Source organism: Lathamus discolor, chromosome 2, assembly GCF_037157495.1.
Source record: "Lathamus discolor isolate bLatDis1 chromosome 2, bLatDis1.hap1, whole genome shotgun sequence".
Classification (NCBI taxonomy): Eukaryota; Metazoa; Chordata; class Aves; order Psittaciformes; family Psittacidae; genus Lathamus; species Lathamus discolor.
The window spans coordinates 65446157-65471124 of NC_088885.1; the positions used below are offsets into that span (position 1 = coordinate 65446157).

A 24968-nucleotide genomic window follows, 5' to 3' on the forward strand; every position below is an offset into this window, starting at 1 on the left:
TGGACCCACTCCAACACCTCAATGTCTTTCTTGTAGTGAGGGGCCAAGAACTGAGCACAGGATTCAAGGTGCAGCCTCACCAGTGCCCAGTAGTACAGGGGGATGATCACTTCCCTGGCCCTGCTGACCACACTATTGCTGATACAGGTCAGGATGCTCTCGGCCTTCTTGGCTGCCTGGGCACAAGCTGGCTCGTGTTCAGCTCTGTCAATCACCCCCAGGTCCTTTTCCCCTTGGCAGCTTTTCAGCTGCTCTTCCCCAAGCCTGGAGCTTTGCGTGGGGTTGTTGTGACCCAAGTGCAGGGCCCAGCACTTCGTCTTGTTGAACCTCATACCATTGGCCAGAGCCCATTGATCCAGCTTGTCCAGATCCCGCTGCAGGGCCTCCCTATCCTCCAGCAGATCAACACTACAGCCCAGCTTGGTGTTGTCCACAAATTTACTGAGGGTACACTCAATCCCCTCACCCAGAACATCAATGAAGATGTTAAACAACACTGGACCTAACACCGAGCCCTGAGAGAAGCCACTACTGACTGGCTGACAATTAGATGTGACACCATTCACCACCACTCACTGGGCTCAGCCATCCAGCCAATTTTCCAACCCAGTGAAGAATACAGCTATCCAGACTATCAGCAGCCAGTTTCCTCAGGAGGACACTGGAGACAGTGGGAGACAGTGTCACAGAATCACAGAATCACAGAATCCCAAGGGTTGGAAGGGACCTAAAAAGATCATCTAGTCCAACCCCCCTGCAAGAGCAGGGTAACCTACAGTACATCACACAGGAACTTGTCCAGGCGGGCCTTGAATATCTCCAGTGTAGGAGACTCCACAACCCCCCTGGGCAACCTGTTCCAGTGCTCTGTCACTCTTACAGTAAAGAAGTTCTTCCTGATGTTAACGTGGAACTTCCTATGCTCCAGTTTACACCCATTGCCCCTTGTCCTATCACTGGATATCACTGAAAAAAGCCTAGCTCCATCATCCTGACACCTACCCTTTACATATTTGTAAACATTGATGAGGTCAAATGCTTTACTATCCAAAGAGACAATGTCCACAGCCTTTCCTTCATCAACCAGGTGGGTCACCTTATTGCAGAAGGAGATCAGGTTGGTCAAGCAGGACCCGCCTTTCATGAACCCATGGCTCATGACTGGGCCCAATCTATCCATTTTCCCACACATGCTTTATGATCTCACTTACAATCATCTGCTCCACGTCCTTCCCCAGCACTGAGGTCAGGCTGACAGGCCTGTAGTTTCCAAGGTCTTCCTTCCTGCCTTTTTGTAGAGAGGCATCATGTTGGCTAGCCTCCAATCCCCTGGACTTTCCCACTAGACCAGGACTACTGATAGATGATGGAGAGTGCATTAGCAAGCTCCTTGCCAGCTCCTTCAGCACTCCTGGGTGTAACCTATCCAGCCCCATAGATTTGTATATGCCTAAGTGGAGCAGGAGATCATAATTTGGTCTTTAGGAAAACATCTTCTATCAGCATAGATAATGACATACACTTCTTGCATAGGAGAAGCAAACCCATCTCACAGTTCCGCGTATCTCCCATTACATCGCTCCTGTAATGTAAAGATGATGCTGGAACTTACCGAAGTACAAAAGATGCAGCTGCATTCCTGAAGAGTAGTCATCTTATCCAGGGAATATTCACAGAGACATAGTTTGCAAGTGAGCAGGGGCTCCAGAGCTAACTCTCCAGCTTCTGACTTGTCAGCTGTCATGATGTGAGGACAAGCTTCCCCAGCGGAGCCCATTCACTCATTAATGATCTGCTCAGCCTGAAAAGAGAAATCAACAGCTGAAACATCCCACAAGCCATGTAGTCACTTCTCATTGACATCTGAATTTACATCTCAGATCCATAAAAGCACCTGCACATCCAAATGTACAACTTCAGCATCTCGGTGCCAGTCTCACACTTCGGGTCATCAAAATTTAGAGAGAAGGTGCCTGAGAGCTCACCTCCCCAAAAGGTGTTGGGAACAGGGTTGGGTTCTCAGATAACATTCACCTTGCTGGCACAAAGCATCTCAGTCAGGCCACTTATGAAATTAAAAAACAAACAAACAAAATTCACACAGATGAGACACTACCCATATTATATGCCAGAGTACAGTATACACAGTATATGCAACTAAAAGAGAGTAGATTTAGATCAGATATTAGGAAGAAATTCTTTCCTGTGAGGGTGGTGAGGCTCTGGCACAGGTTGCCCAGAGAAGCTGTGGCTGCCCCATCCCTGGCAGTGCTCAAGGCCAGGTTGGACAGGGCTTTGAGCAACCTGGTCTAGTGGAAGGTGTACCTGCCCATGGCAGGGGGGTTGGAACTAGATGAGCTTTAAGGTCCTTTCCAACCCAAACCATTCTGTGATTCTATGATTCTATGGTAGTGGCCAGAGCACTCCATCAAAGTCCCAGAAGCAGAGATCTGACCTGGGACAATAAATTGTTTATTTAAAAAAGAATCTGCATTTGTATGTGTATATATATCCCTCTGTCTTTATGAATAAGTTTCTGGCATCACCAGAACACAAAGTGGGAGCTCTCCTGTGTAGCACAAGGTGACAGCAAGCATAGATTCCCTCTTCCTAGGCAAGCACTTCAGACATTTAGCCGGTAGTATTGGTGGTGGGCATCACAAGCTCCACCTTCTCCATGACTTGTCACTAAGATAGTGAGCTAGCAGTCCACTGCAAGAGGGGTGGTGAAGGCATCTAAACCCAGGCAAGGGTTTTGGATTGCATGTCCTACTTCATAGAGGGCTGAAGTTTAAATCCAAGTGCATGAGAGCATTTCATGTGCAGTCCTCCTTTCTGCATTGCTTCGATGATGCCAGAGAGCTGCCCGCTCAGTTGTGTAGCTTTTGTGCATATCAGTCATTGACATGCAGCTCTTCTATCTATTTCATAGGGCTGTTAGGCATCTAACTGAGGGTTGCAAACCATGAACTAAGTGCACTAGCCCTTTGCCAGGGAGAATCTCAGAATAGCTGTGCTTCCACCACACATTATGTCACAGTAGTACTTCAGTAACAAATTTCTATCTTTTGAGAAGCAAGAAATAGAAATATCATGCTCATGTATTATGTTTTCTGGCCTAAGCATTTCAAAACACCGCACCATAACAACAAAATAAAATCAAGTCCCTCATTCTTAACACAGAAATTGTAGAGAGTATCCCCTTGCTTAACATGGAAACACTAGAAACCAAATTTGCAGATTTTATTCACTTCAAAATAGACAGTAGGGTTCTGTGCAGTATTTAATGCACAGGAAAATCTACTCCCATCTCCAAAAAACTTGGCCCAACTTCCACAGATCTGCTTCTGAATACACTCAGCTAATGGCAAGATGATCTTCAATACGTTTCTTACAAGCAGAGACCTGGTGGCTGGCTGTGCACAGCTGCTTGCAGCGGCGCCAAGTAAGAGTGCGGCTTTACTACATGTTAAAAGCTGCATCATGAATGGAGGCTGCATGAACATGAAAATAACCCAGACCCATCCATGTGCCTGTCACATCTGACATCTTACGGGGCAAACAGGAGACTTGAGTCCTTTGGTCCACTTCTGCTTGCCTCCCTCGCAGCCCTGAGTGTCCTCACGACAGGGCTGTCAGGTCACATTTGGCAGCACGTCACTGCTGCCATTCTGCAGCTCCCAGAGCAACCAGGCCAGCTGCAGCCAGTCAGTGCATACGTGACGTGCCAGCTTGCAGTACCTGCTGAATTGCTCCCCAGAGGGAGAAACAATGGGGCTCATGGAGCCGGAGGGGTCAATACACAAGAACCTTGCCCCACAGCTCCCTTGATGCACAGCCAAGACCCATCCCTCAGCCTGCCTTGCAAGCTTCATGCCTGCTGTTCCTATGGGTCTGCAGGAAGACCCTTTCTCTTCAAAAGCCATGAAACCACAACAAATCGTGTGGGAACACACTTGTCCCTTCTTAACTTTCACACCTTGCAGTTTCCTAGTGTAGCCTGACAGAGAAGCCATCGGATGTGTCCCCTGGGATGTCTTTCCTGCAAGCACCCAGTTCTGATACAAGAACATTTTAGAGCCAAGATTCTGGCAACCAAATTCCTGGCTAAGAGTTCAAAGCAAACTTTCTCTTTAATGGCTTGCTATCACTGCTTCTGTGCTTGGGCTATTGTTCGTGCAGTCCTGACCTGCTACCATGATGCCCCCACCACCTACTCCATAGGGCTGCAGAGCTGGGGCTCCAGCATGGCCAGAAGCCTTGGAAGGATGCCTCCCTCTGAGTCAGGAGCTACAATACTCTTCTGTAATTACCGCAACGGGTGGGGAGCGGGGAGCAGTGAGTCACTGGAAATGCTATGGCAGATCAAGAACTACCTGTTATTTAAAACTACATGCTAGACGTTATCTCACTATTTAGGATGACTGTAGCACATTTACTCAGGTATGCTTTTCAACTGCAGCTGCATCTGTACAGGTAAGCTACTCACCCCCATTCTGCACAAACCTGGAATTTCTTCATTCACATGGTAAAAGGTGGCAATGTTAAGAGGAGGGATGTACAAAAGAACAGGTGGGAATATTTTGGGCTGGATATAAAATGGATACAGTTGTTTCTAAAGTCAGTGTTCTTTTTATAACCAAAAGGGTCATGACCCTGCGTGCTTTTATTAAGGCAGCAGTAGAAAGATTCAGGTGTGTGACTGAATTTTAGGGCCAGGGGCTAGCTTTAGATGGTCTAAATCTGGCACTCAGTGTGATAGCAAGAGAGTTTGCCACAGGGAAGAGTAGGCTCCTTGATACACTGCTCTGCTCTGCCCTAGAAGCGACCAGATGCCGGTGTGATGGTTGTGGGGACCTGTTATGACCTCCCAGGCACCCTTGTCCCTGAAGACTGCAGATTAAATTCAGCTTCGCTCCCTGTCCCTCCCGCATTCCTCCTCCCCTTGCACCAGGGCTCTAGAGCAGGACTAAGGTTCTCCATAACACAGTCAGAGCACCCTGTGGGAATCTCCAGCAGACACCACCAAGCAAACCTGGCAGACCAGAGGATCCAGCCCCACACAGCCCAGGCTGGCTCACATCACCTCAGCTCACCATGGCCTCACCAACCCCAGCAGGGTTCGGCAAACAAAGCAGACACAATGGGAGCCACGGACTCAGCTTTGTGACCTGCCTGCAAAGCCCCTGGAGCAGACACCAAGAATACAGAACAGGACAACAGAACTCCCTTCTATGCTCCCTAAGGGCAAGCTTGTCCACAAGCAGTCCTCCAGGTGAGGCTGGCACAGGTAAAGCCATGCAGTTAGCACCTAAAACCCTACCCATAAAAGGGAGAGCAGATGCGTGGCCTACTTGCCCTGCTCTTTTTCCCAGAGCAACCCAACCAGTTGGGCTCTGCTTCTGCCCACCAGAATTGTGACTTCTGCTACTGCTGCCCAGGGAAGCATGCAGGCGGAAGAGTTAACACTTATGGAGAGAAGTAGCCCCATCCAGTGGCAGCTGGGCCCTGAAGAAAAATAAGGGCTGTGGAGGGAGTTCATTCCCATGATCAGATCAGGTGGTGGGATGATGAGGACAGAAACACACATCTTCCTCTTGTTCTTACTCTCTACTCCTTCTCCTATTCTTTCACATCGCTTCAAGATGCGCTGTCCTCTCCTACGCTCTCAAGCCACCTCCTCAAGTTTACTACCCTGGCAGAACTGACTTTTCCACTTCTCTGCAGAGAAGCCATGAAGCTCCACCTCAGCTGCATACAAACACAAATGACCCATTTAGGATTGAATCCCAAGTAAAGCAAGAAATGTATCCTTGAAACTGTAACACAGAGCCTAACTCCTCAAAAACCTCCAGGGAACAGCAACACAGGCTCCATGAGATGTTGTAGAATAAGGATAAACACATCCCAAGGACACTCTAATCCGGAGGGACATGGTAGACTAAACTCTGCACCAGAGCACACTCATGGCAAGGAAGGGTCAGACTGTGGCCAGTGTGTGTCAACAGTGAGGAACAGTAAAGATCCAGAGTTTTTACATACTTCTATTGGCCATGTACATGCTCACTCACGTGCAGAGCACACTCCTTTCACATTGCACAGATTTTCCAGGAAATTGGGATGGAAATTTCCAGGAAATGAGGATGTTATTTCCTCAAATTGTATGCTGCCCTCCTTACAATGAAGAACTGTTGGGAACACTCATCCTTCCATGACTCTGACACTAACAGTGTTGATGCCACAGGACAAGGCAGGACCGGAGAGTCTGAACAAATGTGAGATATATGGGGTCAGCCCTAGGAGGGCATACCCTGTACCCTCACCCCAACCACAGCTTGGTGACCATTCTGACCTGTCAACATTTCCATTTCGTTCATCTGTGTGAGGACACTTTTGCTTTGTCTCTGGGGGATGACAAAGCTTCTTGCTTTCACATAGCACTGAAATGTCTCAACACTATCTGTAAGCAAGAAAACATTGGAGTGTGCTGAAAGCAGTCAGAGAAAGGGCTTGGTGGGGTGGGAAGGAAAAGTACGAGCAGAAACACTAACACAAAAGCAGTGGAGATTTTGAGCGAAACAGGAGCAAAAGCACTAAAGGAAGGAGTATAGAACTTGTCTGCCTCCAGGACTGCCTGACACCATGGTGTCTGAAAGCCAGGCAACTTCCTAACAGCAAGTATCTGCTGTGCCTGTTTCTAGACAGACACCCATTACAAATCTTGGTATTAGTGCTCTGAAGTGGAAACTATTAAGCCCCTGAAGTGAGACTGAGAGCAGCTGGGTGGACGTCTGACAGCCAGCCAAGGTCAAGCGACCACAGCTCCATAGAGGTGTTAAAAATTGATGCAAACTAGGCCTGAAACTTTCCCTGTGAGCATGCATTGTAAGGTTAACATCCTTGTTACAATCACATAAAGGGTCACTCCAGTCTCAAACCAAGATTACTAGCTCAAAGTACAAAAGTTACTCTGTATATGTGACAGGGCAAACAAGTGAGGCAGTCTCCTGAGCTGCAACATCAAAAGGACATTGTCTGTGCGCCTTGCAATCACTGTACTTTCAAAAAAAAATGTGTCTGAATGTGACTTTCACCACTCACAAAGATCACACAAAATCATGAAAGCCTTCTGCACTGAAGCAAGGGAATGAATGGGTTGTATTCAGCACCGTAAGTCATCCTTTCATTTTTCACATGCTGCATCCAACAGCAACAACGGAGCTCTTGCAGAAGCTACTTCAAGCCTTGTGTTTACAAACAATTCTGCTCAAGTTAGTAGGGCTGCATGCTTTTAGCTGAATTTGGATTCAAAGGAAGTCAAGACATGTATAAACATAAGACACATTGCTCCAGGAAACATTAATGGAATAACAAGGGTACAGGTTTTTCCCTGTGGGATGGTGTGTGCCTCAGCCCACCCTGTGGAGCAAGATGAGCCCTGACAGTCCCATGCACTCCAGTATCCCCCAGGCTTGCCATAAACCAGAACCCAGGCATGGACTTGCATCAACATGGTGGGATCATAAAGAGATCGTGGTTATGTTTAAGGTCATGTGTGGGTCTAACACAGCACTTCCCCATTTGACATAAACCATTTCAGTATCAAAATGAACTCATAGCACCTGTGCTAAGCTCCTATTTAGTGTACCAGGTATTCAATGAACTTTCTTGACGAAATATTTGCAAGCACTGTAATTGCTCCTCACGCCCCGGAGACTTTTAAAGTACTCCACCCATTACAAAATTCTTTCAATGCCACATAAAAACCTGTTATGACATTGTTCAGATCAGAATTCTGTTGTTTCCTGTAACTGAGGTCCCCCCCTGAGAAAACAGGATAAAAAAGAAAGCTACCTGAATCATACAAGTGTTCAAAACCAATGCTAAAAATCAGGCCCTTAGAGAAAAAGAGTAATTATAGAAAGACTTCAAAAATGTAACTAAGTGGTATTAAGATAACAAGGTCAGATCACAGAAGGTATAAACTGAACTATGAAATTAGGACGTGTGAAGACAGCTGTCTAAACCCCCACACTTCTATCAACTTCTGCAAAACCCCATCATTACCAGTTTTGGTTACAAGTCCCTAGCTGTCCCAACTCTCCTGATACTATGCTAGTCAAAACTCATTTCTTAAGCAGCATTTTTAAACTCAAAAGCTCTGCACAATGAATTAGTCTGAATCAAGCACACTGGAACTTCTGTGGTCTAATAGATTGACTGACCACTAAACCACAATGCATTAATTTCTCCGTCTTTTGATACGCACTGTTTACACAGACCTATCAATCCAGTCCATACAGCATTACCTATCAAGCAACGACTCAGTAAGGCTGTAAAACATACAATTAAAGCTGCATTCAGGAAAGCCTTCATCCTCAAGAAGGGCATTTAATCATATGTTTAAGTGCTCCTGTGTATCAAAGCCTGAATATTTTGCTTTACTGCAATGAGACTATTAACAAGTTAAATGAGTACTTGAGATTTTCTGAAATTGTGGTGTCAAAAAAAAGGCAACCAGATCCGTGAACAGAAGGTCTAATCTTACATACATTTTTAATATATTCAGAAATAATGTACTACATCTGTGCCTTAATACAGCAAGCAGTTGATTACATGCATGTACAAGAAAAACCCACTTCTGGATTATTATAATACATTACCAAGACTAAGTATTAGAGAGAATAAACGTATTTCAATATCTGCTCTCTTTGAGCAGGGCTTAAGAAAAGCCAGATATATAACACTTCATGTCAGTTTTCTGCACTGTATAATTTTTATTTTAAGAAAACTTGTTTAAAAACCAAGCAGCCTAGGTAAACGTGCTGCCTGGTACATGAGAACACACCGAAGGCAATTCCGCTCACTTGCTTTCACGGAAATGCCTGGAAAAAAAGAAAGAGCCCTTTAGCTGCTGTTCAAGAAGCACCAGTTGTATGGAGTATTTTCATACCATGTTAGCAACCAAAAAAATATACTTACAGATAAGAACACAAAGACTGAGAAAGAAATAATGCAGCCTCTTACTGAACTGAAATGCATAATCACAATACGGTCTTCATCTCTTTTCAATACTGACAGGAGCCACACAATGACTAATTTCATTGAATCCTGAGGACAGGAGTAAGCATGGTATGAGGTCAGATCATTACATTGCAAAAGCCACCACCTTTGCTCAGTTCTACTGGAACTGTACTTGAGCTAGGATACACCAAAGTTCAGGATACAGCTCTGTCAAAACTGGCAGGCTGGAAAGGCATAGCTCCCACCACCAAACCTATTGGACATGAGCCCTGGGCAGTGGGTATCAAGTTTGGGATGACCCAGATGTATCGAACTTACTATGCCTGAGCAGCGTGACAATGCCAGCCACAGGCAGCAGGCTATGTTGATGCATCTGGTCTCACAGAAGGTCAGGAGCAGGATTCCCCTAAAGTTTTATATTCAGCCCAGCAATCACAGAGCTAAAGGAAGTTGATCATCACAAAATGCAGTGACATAGCAAAGTGCAGCCAGATAAAAGAACTTGCATATTTTGGCATCAAACATTTCCAAGTATTTCCAAAACACATTGAAAAAAAACCAAACAGTAAAATTATACCAAGGGGAATTGTTAGTATTGGTTACCAGATCTAAGATTAAACTCTCAAGCTTATCTAAATACCATCCCTATTCTCAGTGACACTATGAAACATCTGTTAATGCTAAACTGCAAGGAATTTTCCCCCAAACTAGTTTGGTGCACTTTTAACTTCCTGTTGACAAGAGGTAATATACCACTGTTAAATAAAAACATAGTCTTCATAACATTAATGCCAAAAGCAAATGATAGTTCTTCCTTTCCAACCACATGAAGGCTTTTGGTAACTGTAGTGTTTACTAATTAAAAAGGCTTTAGGAGGAGCTTTCAAGAGGTCAAATGGGTTGATAACTTGGCTAGCTGTCTCAGCTGAAACAGGAATAGGAAGTCTGATGTAACAATTTGCCATTGACACAGAATAAAAAGTTTATTTTTGTTAATCAAATAGCAAAACCTTGGGATATGTTAACCCCTTGAGATGGAATGTTTCTAGTTTAGACAAGGGTGTGTTCAGAGGATAGCTGTGACATTGGCCTGTTCTAACATCCAGGATTTTTAGACGATATTTGTAAACACGAACTGTTAAAGTGAAAGCAATGGGACTTTTATAGAGGGACCAATTTCATCTGTTTGTTCATACATGTACTGTTCTTCTAACAAGAAACTAAAAGGGTTGTCAGGCTCCTCTGGCTGGAGATGGCTCCTTTTTCAGAGCCGCAAAGCTGCGTCTGGAGCAAGCAGCGTCCTGACTGCAAGGGAAGCAGGTCAAGGCAAGTGGAGACATGACACAAAGCCAGGCCTCAAAAAGGACAGCAAGAAACTTCTTAGGGCCAAGAGAAGCGTGAAGAGTTTGCCAGAGAAACCAAAGAACAACTCAGCTGACCGAAATAGTGAAACTGATCCTCTACTGAATTCTGCAAAGGCACCATGTACCAGATAAATTTACTTACTACCTACTGAAAAAAATAAGTGCATATTTAGGTGTTTATTTTCAGAAGGGATGATCTGAACAATGTTTTTTTCAGTTCTTGCAATAAGATGATGCCTTTAACATTGCTTTGATTTCATCTTGTCAGGCTGAGGAAACCGCAAACTTGCAAGATTATGGTCCAACAGTCTACTCACTACAAGCATCAAAACCACGCAACTTTATACTTACATCAACAGGAATCAAAGAATAAGTTAATTTTCCTTTTATAACAATTCTTGTGTGACTGCTCAGTGAGTAAAACTATTAGTTATAATTTTTTACTTTGCCTCTATCTAATCTTTCAGTCAAATATGCTGCCCATTATTACAGAATCAACATGCTGTTCCAGGCAACCAAGATAAACAGGTATTACATTGAGAAGTGCCCTTATCCAAATACATCTCAATGATTTAGAAAGTGGTAACTTTCAAGTTTTAGCTACAGTGACATTCAGTGAATCAAACTCTGGGAATCAAAACTGAAGATTAGACCTTGTGGAAGTCTCTATCACAAACATAAGCATTTTTTATTATGAAAACAACATAAATTTAATTTTCCATTAAGAAAACAACACTGACTATACTGGAGTTTGTTAAGAAATAATATAGTCATTAAGAAGCAATAGCAGAGATTTGGACCCAGATATGAACAGGTCGTTTTGAAACTAAACACATGCACTTACTGAAGGAACTATTACTGTTTCTCACAACTAGTTACTAAACTGATCAGAGTGTATCCCTAAACCACCTCTCTGCTAGCTCCTGCATGAATCCTATCAAAGTCAGTTGCAACTGGAGATGACGAAAGGACAGAGCACTGAACTAGTCCCAACTCTGGCCAGAACTGCAGAGGCAAAAGAGGGAAATAAACATCAGCAGCAATCCGCTGACTGAGTTTCTTTCTGCTTTCCTCTCAATATCCACATTTGCTCTCCCTCTTTTTCAGCCCTCGCATGGGAAGAGCAATGAGACCAGCATGCTGGGAGACAGCTCCTGGGAGGAGTTCTGCTGCAGGTGATGCCTTCCACATTGCCTGCTGCCCCAGTGTGAAGAAGCCCCATGGTGCCCGCCCTATCAATCCAATGTGAATATGGAACATCTCTAACCTCTGGTAGGCTTCACATACCCACCACTTAACAGAAGTCGCAAACTATGCTGGAATAACAATAATAGCTTCAATTACAGTTAGTTTTATGCTCTTGACTAAATTTAGCACCTACATATTTTTAAATCACCTATATATATTCACTTTATAAATTAACATTTTTAACAGAGCATGATATGTTTTGCCCTGCATCTTATTAACTATGTAAGACAGACATGTAATTTTCTTAAACTTGAGTAAAAAGCTTTGCAGCAGCTCAGCTGATGTCCATCATGCATGCGATGCATGTCCATCATGCAATGCAATCTTATCTCACTGCTGCCCTGCTCTCTCCCATCTAATTTTCTATATCCATCTTCTGTCTCCATGTTTCAGGCTTTAAGCAGTCACAGAAGATTTTTGCCTGTACAGTGTCAAGCACAGGGAACACAGTTATTTTCTCAGAGGCTCAATGCAACAACTGAGAAATCCAGATGATTCTACAAAACATATAATAAACCAGAAGTGTACATCAAATGAAGTTAGAGGTTTGCATTCATCATTCCCTCACTCGAGTTCCAAATTTCAACCTCTATTGCAGAATTAATTTCAAAGGAGAACAGCAACCTGTAAACATACAAGATTGCAGACTCAAGTGCCTTAATATCTGTTAACAACTGGCTAGTCTCTACATGATCTTAGCCATGAAGTCAAAGCCCTGCCAATGGGAGTGTTTCCAACAGCTCCAATGGACCTGCTTTATGTGTGCAAAGACAAGTAACTAGGAGCAGATGAAAAAAGCTGCCCCACCTCTCAAACACCCAGTAAAACAAGTATGTAGAACACAGCACTGAAGGAACTCATAGACTTACTATACTAGAGTGAGACAATCGTACAAAAAGCTTTCTAAAGATATCTTTCTGCTAGCTGGTCTGTTAATTATGACCTTGACAACTAATGCCCCTCAGACAGGCATTTTCTCGTCATTGTAAAGAAATTGCAAAAAAGGACCTATGTCCAGAATTCTCAACTTCTTCTCTACTCCTCTCCCCACAACTGCATGTTTCCTTCATTTGTTGGACTATGCTCCCAAAATGTGGGAAGCTAAGTCAACAAGGGGTTTGAAACCGGTCAAGCCATGTACACTGCTTGGGTATTTGCAATAAAAACATTGACCAATCCAAAAAACACATGTCCTTAAAGTAGAATCTGCTTGATTATATATATATGTGGCTTTCACCCTTCCAGGTGAAGGGCATGACTGCATTGCCCACAAATCCTCCCTAGAGGGCTGCGATAGAGATTCCCCACCACTGAACCCATTAGTGCAACTGTGAAAAGGTCAAGGAGGGTGCAAGATTGCATCCTCTCCATTGTGCAAAACTTCAGCAAGCAAGTTATTGCTGGCCTTGTGGATGTTATCTTAGCCCTATAATGGGTAAACTCTACTAGGAAGAGTTCCAGGACCAGTGGTTAATGGAGTGTTTGCTGCTGTGAAAAAGCTTTAAGAGAATGCAATGCTAAATATCCCACAGGATCAGCTAGTTTTCCCCACTGACTACATAGAATCATAGAATGGTTAGGGCTGGAAGGGAAGAACATCTAGTTCCAACCCACCTTCTTTTTTTGAAGGGGGAAAAACCAGCTTGCTTTCCTTCATCATCTCACCACCTCCACCCATCAGAACGCTTCCAAAATTAAGCACAAAGCAGAACACATGAATTTTCCCATCTACCGCTCAGATATAACCAGTGTCAGCCTGCACATCACAGCTTCTACTTAATCCTGGAATTTTCTTTGCATGCAAATGATTAGCTTATATACTAGCTGTCAAGAAATGTGTTTTACCTTCTATGTATACAGGGGTTTGGAGCACACAATTTTGAATGATTTGCGGCTATATATGCATAAGCAAGGAATTCACCCCTAAGCCGCAGCAACATATAGTACATAAAAGCGTAAGTAGAGGTAGTCTTGAAAGACCGGCTTCAGTCCCTGAACACAGAGATACAGCTCTTCCATTGCAACGTTTTTTCTTTCCTGCAAGCATACGGAGCTCATAAATGTTTTCAGATCTGCACATTTACTCCCTTGCAGTCTGAAAATACAATAGCTTGTATAACCAAACATGAATATCAAAGCTTCTGTCAGACATCCAGACAGCGTCCACTCTTTGAGTAATGACTCATGTCTTACGCTTTCCCTCCTTTCCTCATCATTACAACAAAGTGAAAGGCAGAAAAACTTACAACAGTCACAAATACTGGCATTCTCAATTAAAGGGGAGAAACACGAGAATGACAGTAAAATGGTATCTTTTTTTCCTTCTAGTACAAAGTAATTCTGTACTCTGTCTCCTAGTCAGCATCTCTGATCTCTCTTTCAGACCAAAAGCACGTAGAGAAACTCTCCATGACTGTTGTGTCTACAACAAGCTCTGGCATACAGGGAGCTCCATGCAGGGGATGTGCTCTAGCATGCACAAATGCACTCACACAAGCTGGACTTTTCCAGAGTAACATCCTGGTTATAGTTTTCATGAACAGCATATCTTGGCTTCACTATCATCACTGGTAACAGCTCCAGATCAACACCAAAAAAAATACACCTTATCATCACTGGTAACAGCTCCAGATCAACACCAAAAAAATACACCTTATCAAGTCCCAGTTCTGGTAGTCCCACTCTGACTCAGCTAATTGCCCTTATTTGCGGTCTCTGAAGTCTGTCAGGCAGGTATTTGAATTTCTCATTAGGTTTTATATAAACACAATTTAAACAAAAAGTCCCTTGACTACAGAATGTCCGGGACTGCCTTACTTCAGAAAGGCTATCCATTCTGTAGCAGGAGCCAGATTCACATATCCCAAATCTCTGTGCCTGGTGCTGGTGGGCTTTGGGACTCCAGAGATACCAACTCACTAAGAAACACAAGGCACAAGGATGCTCGTAGGTTCCATAGTCTAGTAGCCCAAACTCCACTGAAGTTAAAACCATACCTGCAGTCACCAAGGACTTTCAAAGAATCAGGTAAACTGATGGCATTTCTAATTACAGATTATGGATTTTCCCTTGGAGGCTGAGCAGATTCCCCTAGAAATACAGTAGAAAACCACTCAAGTTTTGGGCAACCCATAGCATTTTTTCTTTATTGTAATAGAGTAAGAGGAACCAGAAATGGGGAACATATATGTCATTGTGTACAAGCATCAACACATCCAAAGAGACCTATGGAACTGCATCAACAAAATGGTTTTTATATAGCTATATTTTTAATCTGAAAGTATGTTTTCAATGCAGTTAACCTAGTCATGCCCTCAAGAAATCTCCGCTTGGCACTTCTGCTCCTTTCTGGAAGACTGGGAGTTGGAAAAGTCTCTCTTTTGCAGGAAGTGAAGGATGAGGCCTTTTGTAATTTGAGATACTATCTTTTTTTTTATGAGTGTTTTAGTATCTGCTAGCACTATATGAGTGTAATGCCCACTCAGTTCCCACTAAGCCGAAACCAGTTATGAGAGACACAGACAAAGATTACTGAACACTGTTTTCTTACTGATCAGCACAAAGTTATTTGGCTCAAGCATGTCTGTAAATATTTGTCCAAGACTAAGTAAATTTGCAGTGTACAATGGCCCTCCAACCTGTACTTCTATCAAGTGAGAAGGCTCATAGTCCAGCACTGGATTCCAGCTGTGTTTCTGCAGAAATACAGAATGCTAGAGGCTGAGCTTAGTAACATTGCTATCCTTCTCTTTGGATCTGTCCTTTTTCTTTTTGTTCAGTGTTCCATTTCACAAACAAAAAGAAGATTAATTCTGAGACAGAATGAATGTAAGGTTATTCCTGGCTGTTGGGTAATGAAGAGAACTTGTGAAGTGCATTACGAAGTGCTAGGCTTTGGCATGGGGAAGCCAGAGGGAGAGGAGGGAATTGTACCCACCTCCCAAAGAGCATGCAGAGGAAGATTCAGATCCAGAACCATTTTCAGCCTCCTGAAGCTGAAGGCAATGTCTGCTTTGGCATGTGCAAGGAGGTTCAATGGACTCCGTTCACAGCAACACTGGCAGCCTGCCACAGTATTCTGTTCATGTATGCCTGTGACATCCATGGCCCCAGAGCTGTAATTGTGGTCTCAGATGTCACAGTACTACTAGCCCAAGAGATATTTATGGATCTGATACATACAATCTATAGGCACTGTATAGTTTCAGACACATCCAAGAAAACTTCCCACTCAAGAATAGGGTCAGCGAGTCCATAGCAGGTTTTTTGAGCTACTCATCAAAGCAATACACTCCACTCGGTCTCACCACTAAAAGTCACTGAAAGGTCTGGACAGGGTGGATTGCAAGCACAGGGCTCAGGCTCATACCAAGGATACTATCAGAGGCATACTAATGAACTGGGAACCACGGTAAGTATTAGTGCTGCTTGTTTTCCTGTGAAGTGACTTGCTGCTTTCTCACAGTTCCATTTTAAATTTAAGATGATAATAAGGACAAGTACATACTTTCCTTCTCCACCAGAAGGGAAAGGCCAAATAACCACATGCACACTGTTTATTTATTTCTACAAAGTTTATGAAGTATCTAGAGAATATAGTGTAATCCAAGAACCTAGCTAGAGAGAAACAGCTCCATATTGTTTGCTATTTATGTTATTAACTTTTGCTCCAACATATACCTCCACACACATAAAACCACCAAAATGTCACCATTTGTGGGAAAGACCATGACTATCAGCGGGGAGCATGCAGGAGTTCAGCATGGGGAACAGAAACTATACCAGGTTGCCAAATGCTATTCCTACATGAAGTGTTAGGAGGTTTCCATGTCCTTGTATAAGCAGACAGCACTGTTGCATTAAATACCCCCATCGGACAGTAAGATGCACGGGAGAAAAGGAGTCTGATTCTCATCATACTGGCCTGGCTCCGGAATAGCTCTAGTTTATTTTGAAGGAGTACCTCCCACTTCACCACAGCTTTAGGCACTCTGCAAACACATGCTTCTCCATACATAATCTAAAGCATCTCTTTTGGCATCATAACTGCAGCCATCCCTTTATCAATGTGCTGTATTTTTTCAAACCTAGCTTGTGTTCACTGAGGGAAGTTTCAGCCACTTTCATGCTATCACAAGAACCCCTACACCCACTGAAATTCAGGCATAGACAAATCCCAAACAGGACCAGAATCAGGTCAATCCATACATTTTGGAAAATATTTAAGGACAGGATTCTGAAACTTCCACTTCCATAAATATTGGTACTCCAAATCCAGTGCTTGCCCTTAACCAAGAACACTTGCCCTTCAGGCTGAGGGTAGCCAGACATATCATGTTGCTGTGCCTGCACACAGTCAGTGGAAAGCTGCATGAGGGTATTTCAGTCACGGCCTGTATCTCTGCTAAAATTTACTTCTTAAAAGCATTCAGTGTCTATTTACCAAGAGGATGGGAAGTCACCTTGCAATGCTTTCTTAACTACAGTCATCCTAAATCATTTACTACTTACTTATGATAAAACTTATGATAAAATTGAAAAATATGAGGCATTAGATATGACACTCATAAATATTTTTCTCTGAGTTAAGATACATTGCCATAAACAGTTAGGAAGCAGAGTGACTTTGTATTACAGAAAATACAGAGCTTTATAATAAACTAGACTGAAACATCTTCATTACTGAAACATCTTTGTATTGAGACAGCCTTACTCTGAGAGAGCAGGGCAAACGTGCCAGTAAATGCAATTTTCTGTTCTTAGGGTAAAAAAGTGTAAATATGTAAACTAGAAAACAAATGCACTGTATATTTAGTATGTGCTTACATAACCACGTAACCCTCAACCCTGAGCAGATTAGAACTGCACATTAACACCAATGTTACAGATCAGCATATTCTTCCTTCCTGATATCAGCTGTACAAGATTGTGGCAGAAGAAATGCCTTTAAACCAGGAGGAAATCTCTGCATTTCAAACTAGGGCTCCCTCCAGCTTAATCAGATGTGTTTTCAGTATGAACAGAGTTCTTGTGTTTAAAACAGTACTGACAGTATGCCATCTTAGCAACTGCTTTCCACAAAGATATGTCCTAATACTGCAACATTTTCAAACACTTTACACAGATATTTCTTTACAAGTTACACTGACAAAAGTAATCTCATCCTTTTGGGAAGTACCTGAGGTCTATTTCATTTTCTGTGCCTTTAACAGTCAAGCCTCCAAGATTTCCTTTTGCCTCAGCTCTAAGCACCACACAGTTCAATTTTAGCCAAATGAAAAATAACATTTATTTTAGCTCTTTGATCATTCTACTTCTTACCTTTTTTTTCTAACTAAGCCTTTCCTTCCATTAGAAGCAAAAGCTGGCTTTCTGCTGTATGCAGGGTAACCTTTGCTTTTAAGGAAAAAAAATCAGACAGAACGCTGTATTCCGACTTACCTTGAAAGGAGAGTGGCATTCACTGCCAGCTGTGTGACTTTTCAGTAGCTGCACTCAGACTCCAGCGTTCCAAAGAACCACGATGTCACAAACCCCTAAAGCTCGCAACCAGGAGCAGAAGCAGATTGCTCTCGCACACCCTTCCTCTTCACCCAGTATCTGACAGCTGTACACTTTTTAGGACTGCAGCAGGACTTGTCTCCCAGCCCCTTTGCCACTCCTGATAAATCATTCCCTCCCTGCTACTAAAAGCATGCTGCTATTATATCTTAAAAGCACGTCACAGCTTGTATGCAGTAGCTGTGGGAAAGCTGCATTTATTTATACAGGAAGCTTGAGTACAGCACTTCCTACTTCCCATCCGAGTCTCAATTCAACTGCAGGTGATTACTTAAACCCTGTCAGCTTCCAGCCAATGCATACCCTATGTTCTTATTTGGATATCTGTAATGCTTTTAATAGGAACTCCCACCTGAGCCCTGACATGATAAAACTGAAAGAGACAAGGCATTAGATGCCACACTCACAAAAACCTTCCCAATTGCCATTTAACCTGTTTTAGGATAGCAGTTTGTATAGCTGCTGCTCTGCCAGTAGATGTCTGAAACATTGCTGGCTTCTGCTTATCCACACGTGAAAAATGTCATCTAAAAGAACACCAACTCCTTCACATTGGAGGGGAAGGCAGCAAAAAATCTAAACTGACAAGTGAAGCACCAGTGTAATTTCAAATGTGAGTGCTTAATGATGATGGTGCTCACCTTATTCTGCCAATAGGTAGGCTTGTGTGCAAGTGGGGCTGGAAATGCTGCAGTTCTGCACCCCAACCCCTATGGGTGTGATTCACACCAGCCAAGCAGCCCAAGAAGTATTACTGTGCCACGTGACACACCGAGCCCTCAAGAACTTTTCCTGCTGTAGGAAATGTACCACACCCACAGATAAGAAGTGCAGATACATCGGAGTGCAGGGGGTGCAGAAAAACAGAGGTGGAAACAAGTAGAGATGCTAATCTGCAATTTTCTCTCCATGATGAAATAAGTTTACTTTGTGCAATTATGGCTGGCATTTTACCTTAGAATCATAGAATAGTTAGGGTTGGAAAGGACCTCAAGATCATCTAGTTCCAACCCCCCTGCCATGGACAGGGACACCTCACACTAAACCATCCCACACAAGGCTTCATCCAACCTGGCCTTGAACACCGCCAGGGATGGAGCACTCACAACCTCCCTGGGCAACCGATTCCAGTGTCTCACCACCCTAACAGGAAAGAATTTCCTCCTTATATCCAATCTAAACTTCCCCTGTTTAAGTTTTAACCCGTTACCCCTTGTCCTGTCACTACAGTCCCTGACGAAGAGTCCCTCTCCAGCATCCCTATAGGTCCCCTTCAGGTACTGGAAGGCTGCTATTAGGTCCCCACGCAGCCTTCTCTTCTCCAGGCTGAACAGCCCCAACTTTCTCAGCCTGTCGTCATACGGGAGGTGCTCCAGTCCCCTGATCATCCTCGTGGCCCTCCTCTGGACTTGTTCCAGCAGTTCCATGTCCTTTTTATGCTGAGGACACCAGAACTGCACACAATACTCCAGGTGAGGTCTCACAAGAGCAGAGTAGAGGGGCAGGATCACCTCCTTCGACCTGTTGGTCACGCTCCTTTTGATGCAGCCCAGGATACGGTTGGCTTTCTGGGCTGTGAGTGCACACTGCCGGCTCATGTTCATTTTCTCATCGACCAGCACCCCCAAGTCCTTCTCTGCAGGGCCGCTCTGAATCTCTTCTTTGCCCAGTCTGTAGCTGTGCCTGGGATTGCTCCGACCCAAGTGTAGGACCTTGCACTTGTCGTGGTTGAACTTCATAAGGTTGGCATCAGCCCACCTCACAAGCGCGTCCAGGTCCCTCTGGATGGCATCCCTTCCCTCCAGCATATGAACCAGACCACACGGCTTGGTGTCATCGGCAAACTTGCTGAGGGCGCACTCAATCCCACTGTCCAAAACTTTTCTGTGAAGACTGACGTACAGGCATTTCTTCCGGGATGTACAGAAGCTCACAGCTGAGCTTTTAGTTATTTTCAGACAATTATACTGCACCAGATTAATTTAAGGAAGAAAGCTCGTGCAACTTTAATTCGGCCTCCTTGCAACTATGCATTACAGCTTTGCTTCAGTTATAATCACACACTCTCTTTCCCCTCAGAATAAGTAAAAACTTTATCAATCTATTTGGCATTGGGTGTTATATTTAATTTTCTATCTGGAGAGGGAGGGAGTGATCACCAGAAAAAATACAGCCATTCCATCATGTGGAATCATATTGATCCCAACAATGTTCATCAATAGGATTAGGCAACCTAGAGCCATGTCACAGATATTGCCTCTTGAGCTAGTAGAGCATTTCCCAGTAGTAGCAGACTTTCTTCTATCCTCAGCAGTGACCAATCCTAGACAGTACTCAAGAAACACGTGGAGCTCAGAGCTATTTTTTAGGCCTCAGAGCAGTAGTGAAAATGTTGAATTCTGTCTCAAACTTCACAATCAGAAAAGCAGTCTCCTTCAGTGGTCAGATTTTTACCCTCCATCTTCTGTTCTAGTATGAAATAGCTTAAGCCTCTCTCATGGTCTTTTCACCACCTCTCCTCTCTTCTCCCTTCCTCTGTTCCAGTTACTGTATTTTCTTCCTGCAGCTGCTACCTTTGCTACTCTGCCTCCATCGCACAGGTACTTGGTAGGCCACAGATGAAGCACTGCAAGAAAAATCTTCCTGCTCTCAGCTCCTGTGCTCAACACCACAGCACTTGAACAGCAAAGGACAATTAACTCAAGGAGGAGAGTGGTGAGACAGGAAGTATATAGGAAATCAAGTCATTCTTGCAGATGTAGGGAAAATGGCAGTGCAGTAGGTCCAGAAGCAGAGCAGGGCAGCTGCCAGTAGCAAAGTAGCAAAAGTAGCATCTGGCTTGGTATTTACTCCTTGCTGGCACAATAAAACAAAACCAAGCCTCACTGCAGTAGCCTCCACCAGTCAAGAGAAACAACTGCAAATAAAGGCTAATCATCTTTCCTTCAGATAAATGATGAGGCTAGCTTGTATCTAGGGGAGCTGCTCTTTTGAATTAAGGAAACTAGATTAGTCCACTAAAATGCAGATAAATTATGGAAACTTCAGCTGCAAACACCACAAGATATTTTTATTCAGTTTTCTACTATGTATCTATATGCATGGAATCTATAATGTGAATGCACAAATGTGGAAAACTGCTTACAGCAAAATATCCCTTAAACATCACAAAATCGGCGAGAAACATCGTGAATGTTTCTCAAGACATCTAATTTTCTGCAAAATGTTAATATGTGCTCATTCCAAACACTCCACTTCTAGGGTATCAAGCTGCAGTCCCCAGATTTACATGCAGAAGAAGCATGCACTGATGCTCTGTGGACAGCTGGCTATACCCCTTCTTCCGTTTTCACTTCTGTATTTGCCCCTGCTTCTGTGCTTATCCAGGATCTCTGCAGCAAACGGGAGCTGAAGGTGATGTGGCACTGTGCAAGAGCTCAGGCTATAAGGACTTGAAATGATCAATATTGATGATTTTTTCCACTGCCATTACCAAAGGTGTGAGCTGGACTCTTACGAGCTCTCCTGTCAAAACTGATTTCTCTTCCAGCCCAGGTACTGCATAGTTTCACAGAAGCACATCTTCTTGGCAAGCTAATTTTGTGAAGTATTATGAGTCATGCTAAAATTGCTACCCAGCTCAAATCCCTGAATCTCTTAACCGAGATTGATTGATTTCCTTTTTCAGCCAACAAAGAAATAAAACACAAGTTCACAAAGTCATACAATGCCAATCAAGGCACAAGCTAAGCCCTCCCCATTTGCTTTCTTCTTCAGTAACAGTGATACAAAGCACAAAACTGAGAGGGTCCAATTAAAATTTTGGACACTCTTAACTGATGCTTTTGTAACTCCAGGGCTGGCAGGACGGACAAGCCTCTGAGCTGACAGATGCCAAAATACAATATCAATGTGAATTTTTAGTGGAGCTACCAGCCAGTAGAAGAATAAAGGTTGGCATAGTTAATAACTAACATTGCTGTGTCATCCCTGCAGCTACTTGAAATACTTACAAAATGACTAAGCCAATTTGGCATTAACTAAAATTACTAATTAATTTATGGTGTAGGTGGGTAAAAAAGTAATAGCATGACCAGTGAAAAGCCCTCTCATATCCCACAAACAGAATACCATTAACAGGAAGTGAAAACACTGAGTTAGTGTATAACTAGAAAGCAGTTTCACTGTAATTTTACAGAAAGAAGTAGGATTAACTTGTGAGGAAAAACAAGGAAATTTTCACTACCTCGATTCACCATTTTCAACTCATAAAAAGCAGATATCTTGAAAAATAACGGCTAGGCATAAAATAAAATCCGGTTTTGTAACAAGCATTCTAAAACCAGAGCCTAACTAAGAAAATCATGGTTTTATCCACTTTACATGCAAATTATCCATTTTCCTATGGGAAAAAATAGACTGTATATGTAGAAAGACAGTTTCACAAGAGAAGTAGATACTAATGTGTAACATAACCAGTGCTGAAAACAAAATAGGAAGGGGTTTTGCACAGTGGATATACATGTATTATCTGAAGTTGCAAGTATGACACCCCTGATGTCAGGGCTAAGAATAGTTTTCTTTAATGGGAGCTATTTTAAAGGGGGATTACACCATCAAAAGTCATTTGTGCTACCTTCATAAATCTGATGTTTTAAAAAAAGAATCTCTATTAATATATGTATTTATATAATCAGGCAACACAAGAAATCAGATGTCAGTGCAAAAAATATAGAGCTATGTAATATTTACATGCAGCAAGCTTTCCTCAGAATAGCTACAAGAAAATCAGGATCACATCTTTTCCTGTTTAAATAACACTATTGTTCTACAATTCTGACTTGATATGCAAGTCACTCACTGACAAACCAGGCCTGAAATCTTCTTTATTCCTTTTAGATAAAACATAGTAAAACTTTATTATAAGGTGTTTTGCATTGGAGTGAAATAAATCAAGTTAAATTATTTTGAAAGAATAGTAGGTACAAATCCAAGAGCTTTTTATTTTACAGTAAAAGAATGAGTGGGATGGCACACTGTCTACTGAACATTTATAATCATTATGATCTCAAAACACGCGGCTTTGTCTCAGGCACAAAGAGAAATGGTAGGTGACTTACACTCATCCTGCTCTACGAAAAGGCAAAATGCAACACTCATTAAAATTTGTTAGCAGACCGTCTCCAAAGAAAACATGATCATATGGCTTCCATAAAGCCCTGTTTCTTCTCTACAGATACTTTTTCCTGTGTTTATACTTTGAAGCACTTCCTGACATACTGGAAACTAGCTTTCGGTATTTGACCCATATGGAACAGTGCTAGAGGAAAAATCCATACAGCCTCACCAGAAAACAATGAGAAGACAGCCTGCTACCCCAGTGGGTAAGTTTGGGGTGCTCAGAAATCTCAGCTTAAAGATCAAGGCTAGTGGCTTTTACTGTACATTACTGGAGTTCCAGTGCAGCTTGCTTTCTTAGAACCTGGAATCAATTTGCCCCCATAGAAAACCCCGCTGGTGGCAGAGATCCTGTTGCCACCCTGTGCAAGCGGGTCCAGTTCCCCAGCTGGACAGCACACAGAGTTTCACCCTGACCAGCACCACCTCATGAAATGCTGGAAAAAAATCAAACAAAACCAGCTTGCCTAGTTCTCATGTTCCTGTGTAACACATACAGAGGTAGAGTTGCTTAGGTCTTCTGCGGACCAGGTAACAAGTGAGAATTTCTAGCTGCAAACAGATTACTTTCTAGAGTAGCATCTAGGGTACTGTATTACATACATATGAAATAGGCGACACTGAAGATGTCCTCTTCTCCAGCTCTCTTTTAAATTAGGCATACATTTTTAACAAGAGTATAGAAAAATTGCAAAAGAAAAACTTAAAGTTTGGCTAAATTAATTTCTTTCCTATTAACTGTCCTTACAACCAGCTTCAGCGTATGGCACAGGCTTTCAATTATGCACAGAGTATTTTTTTTCCTGTTTGCCCGAAGTGACACCATCTATTGACTTTTAACCAGTGTTTTGGTAACGTACCTAGAATTGCAGTGATTCCAGACATCGGAATCACCATCAGTTAAGAAAGTGAGAGGGCAAAACCATCCTGGCAGCCAACACAGGAAGCTTCATCTGTAAGAGAGGAGGTCACCAACCTGTCTTCGTCATAAGGAAAAAATGTGCACGCTGTTTTCACTTCTCCATTTCTACTGCTCCTTCTGTCCTGCCTCAAGCTCTTCACTGCCCTTTTCTGGAAATACTAAGAGATAGCTTTATTCCTTCCAACCCAAGCCAGTCTCTTAAGTCACAGTTTTGCCTTAGCTTCATGAGACTCTATCTAGCTTGTAAGACAGAAGGGGAAGGGGGATGTTATAAAACACATTTCAGCCCAGACTCTGTTGTTTTAACTATACCTCTGGAGTCAGGGATGCACATATCAGACAGAGCTGAGGCACCTAATTTTATGGCTATAAAAGCCAACGATGGGACTTCCAGAGACATGCGGCAGGCAAGATCAAGGTGTGCAGCTAAAGCATAACCTCCATTCATACCTTTTCTTTAGTATTCAGGTGTGACACAGACTTATGCTTTGATTAATTTAGAGTGAGGAATTGTTTCCAAGTTGAGAGGGGTTACTCCAATGGTTATGCAGGGAAATGCTGAAACTTAAACACACCCATGTAAGAAAGCCAAGAACCTGTCCCTCTCTCCCAGCATCCCTCCCTTACACCATTCCCCTCCTCTTTATAGTCTCTTTTTCTACCTTGGTTTA

At 43.0% G+C, this 24968-nt stretch overlaps 1 protein-coding gene across 2 annotated transcripts in view; it reads right to left on the reverse strand.

Moving 5' to 3' along the window:
- RNF144B (ring finger protein 144B) overlaps nucleotides 1-24968 on the reverse strand; it is an 88187-nt gene that overhangs the window by 35506 nt on the left and 27713 nt on the right. The window contains exons 1-2 of one of the 2 annotated variants that reach the window (XM_065667238.1): nucleotides 18078-18353; nucleotides 1613-1801 (exon numbers count right to left, since the gene is read on the reverse strand). In XM_065667238.1, the coding sequence (XP_065523310.1) occupies nucleotides 1613-1777 (165 nt within the window). In that variant the 5' untranslated portion in view covers nucleotides 1778-1801; nucleotides 18078-18353. Of the gene's footprint in view, nucleotides 1-1612; nucleotides 1802-18077; nucleotides 18354-24968 lie in introns of those variants that run through there. The other variant, XM_065667239.1, reaches the window with a different exon arrangement.